This window comes from Fulmarus glacialis, unplaced genomic scaffold (assembly GCF_000690835.1).
Source record: "Fulmarus glacialis isolate BGI_N327 unplaced genomic scaffold, ASM69083v1 scaffold41559, whole genome shotgun sequence".
NCBI classification, from domain to species: domain Eukaryota; kingdom Metazoa; phylum Chordata; class Aves; order Procellariiformes; family Procellariidae; genus Fulmarus; species Fulmarus glacialis.
The window spans coordinates 16,973-19,072 of NW_009235996.1; the positions used below are offsets into that span (position 1 = coordinate 16,973).

Consider the following 2,100-nt stretch of genomic DNA (forward strand, 5'->3'; position numbering starts at 1 on the left):
TTCCTGCTGGAATACTAGTGTGGTGCTGATTCAGGATAAAAAATAGTATCTTAAGCTCAGCTGAAAGGAATGTTTACGGTCCTTTCAATAAGCTTTGGATCAAGTGATTAGTGGGGCATCAATACTACCACTATAATTCTAGCTTGTTTTTTTCTTCATCAGTATGCCTGATCCAGCTTAGTAACCCAGCCCAGACGTGTTTAGTTTAGGGCATATGGCAAGGTGAGAAATCACATTAAAAGGATATGTACCAAATGAAAACCGTTTTCACAAAAAACCCTAATGTGGTGTAGAATTGACAGGGTGCAATCAGGCAGGGTGCCAACAAAAACTGCTTACATTTTAATTTTTTGTAAATAACAAAATATAGAGGACTCAGGGAGACAGGATTATGTGATTTCTCATCAGATGGCAGGCAGAATTGCTTATGGTGATTTGCCATGAAGAGAAATGTGCTTACTGAAAAACTAATCTTTAGGTTTCAGTGCTGAGTATCTTTCTGATGGAAAAAGATGCTCCTGGCTGATGGATAAAATGTTGGCCTTACACAGAAGATATGATCTAAAATATTTACTAGCCCTATAATATCTATTCTGCCACAGTTACCACATCTCATACTAAATATTTTAGTGTTTATATAAAGGGAATATTGAAAATTCAAAATAAAGTCTCTCAAAAATACCCCACCAACTAGCTGACATCTATCAAATTTTGGGTCCATGTTTAACTGAACCTTTAAAAAAAGCTGATAAAGGGAAAGAAAATTCTACACCATGTCCATAACATGACTGAGGAAATACGGCAGATTGTATGATGATCTGTATTTGTGAGTATCTATTAAGTGTTGGTTTTTTCCCACATAAGCATGCAATGTTTATATCTGAAATGTCCATCTTGATGAAAAGGTGCTTTTTCTTTCAACTTAGATGAGTTCAGCCCTGAAATTTGCGTAGGAAAACATTTTCTAAACTTCTAGAGCTGTACATGTGGCCACAGCTGTCTACTGGGTTTTCAAGTAAATGGTTGACATCAGCAACTTTAAAAAATATTTGTTTTAATCAGTTCAATTTACATATTTATTTCATCTAAATATAATTTAAAACCTTTTATTGGACTTCTTTTCCAATGAAACCATATAAAATCCAGACAGATAAGCAGTTTGGGGTAATATTTTACCATAGGGACGAAGCACATATTTCATAGTCTTGTATACTTTGTGAAGTTAATTAAACCCTTTCATTGCTTTCATCAGAATAAATTGCTACAGATAGTTATCTATATTTTGTGACTTAAGTTACTTAAATAATTAGAATATATATGGACACATTTACTGCCTTTATGAATATTGGCTGTATTTGATACATCTATTGTCATTATTTAGTTGTTCTTTTTTTTTAATAAGACTGATCAAAGTTCCATATAGCTATTTGTTTGTTCTTTTAGTGTTGGCTATGCATTAATTCTTCAGAGGTAAGGATGAAGACTGTTGTTTTAGATTTCAAACTGGTGTTGCAGAGAATATAGTACAGATTCTGCATCATATCTGTTGAAGAATAACTGTGGTTTGGTTTTGTTTTGCCTTGATTTCTAGAAAACTTAGATACAATGATAGCTGAGCAGACAAAGAAGAAGCTTGAGAACCCTTCCACTAAAACCAGAACAAAGCTACCAGCAGGTACTTATTCTACAATTTTCTCTCCTGAAATAACACATTTTTTAATCTATTTAGTTAAAAGCACGCAAATTGCTTTTGAAGCCAGACTGCTAGTTACAGATACTCAAGGACCTATAGCCACAGCTTGGATGTCTAAACACACAACAAGAGAGGAATTTTTACTTAATTGTCCAATCTTTGAGAAGTATATTCACTGTCCTTTTCTTCAGTGGAGTCCAGACATTACACATATACAAAAGCAAACTGTATCAATGCTTTTTAAGACTTAAATAATAAAAAAATCATTCTTTGTCAACTTTGGATCTAGTGAATGCAAATTTCCTATCATTTTTCTCTGCACAAAGGAATGTGCCTTTATGAACTACATATTATTGCATTTTAGTCACCTGTGTTCAGCTACTGTTTATAAGAGAAGAAACAGGCAT

General features: G+C 33.5%; 1 protein-coding gene across 2 annotated transcripts in view; it reads left to right on the forward strand.

Annotated features, from left to right (window-relative positions):
• The window catches only part of SCG3 (secretogranin III), a 26,847-nt gene that overhangs the window by 16,969 nt on the left and 7,778 nt on the right, over nucleotides 1–2,100 (forward strand). For both annotated transcript variants that reach the window (XM_009586227.1, XM_009586228.1), the window contains exon 9: nucleotides 1,592–1,675. In XM_009586227.1, coding sequence (XP_009584522.1) covers nucleotides 1,592–1,675 — 84 coding nt within the window. The remainder of the gene's footprint in view (nucleotides 1–1,591; nucleotides 1,676–2,100) is intronic.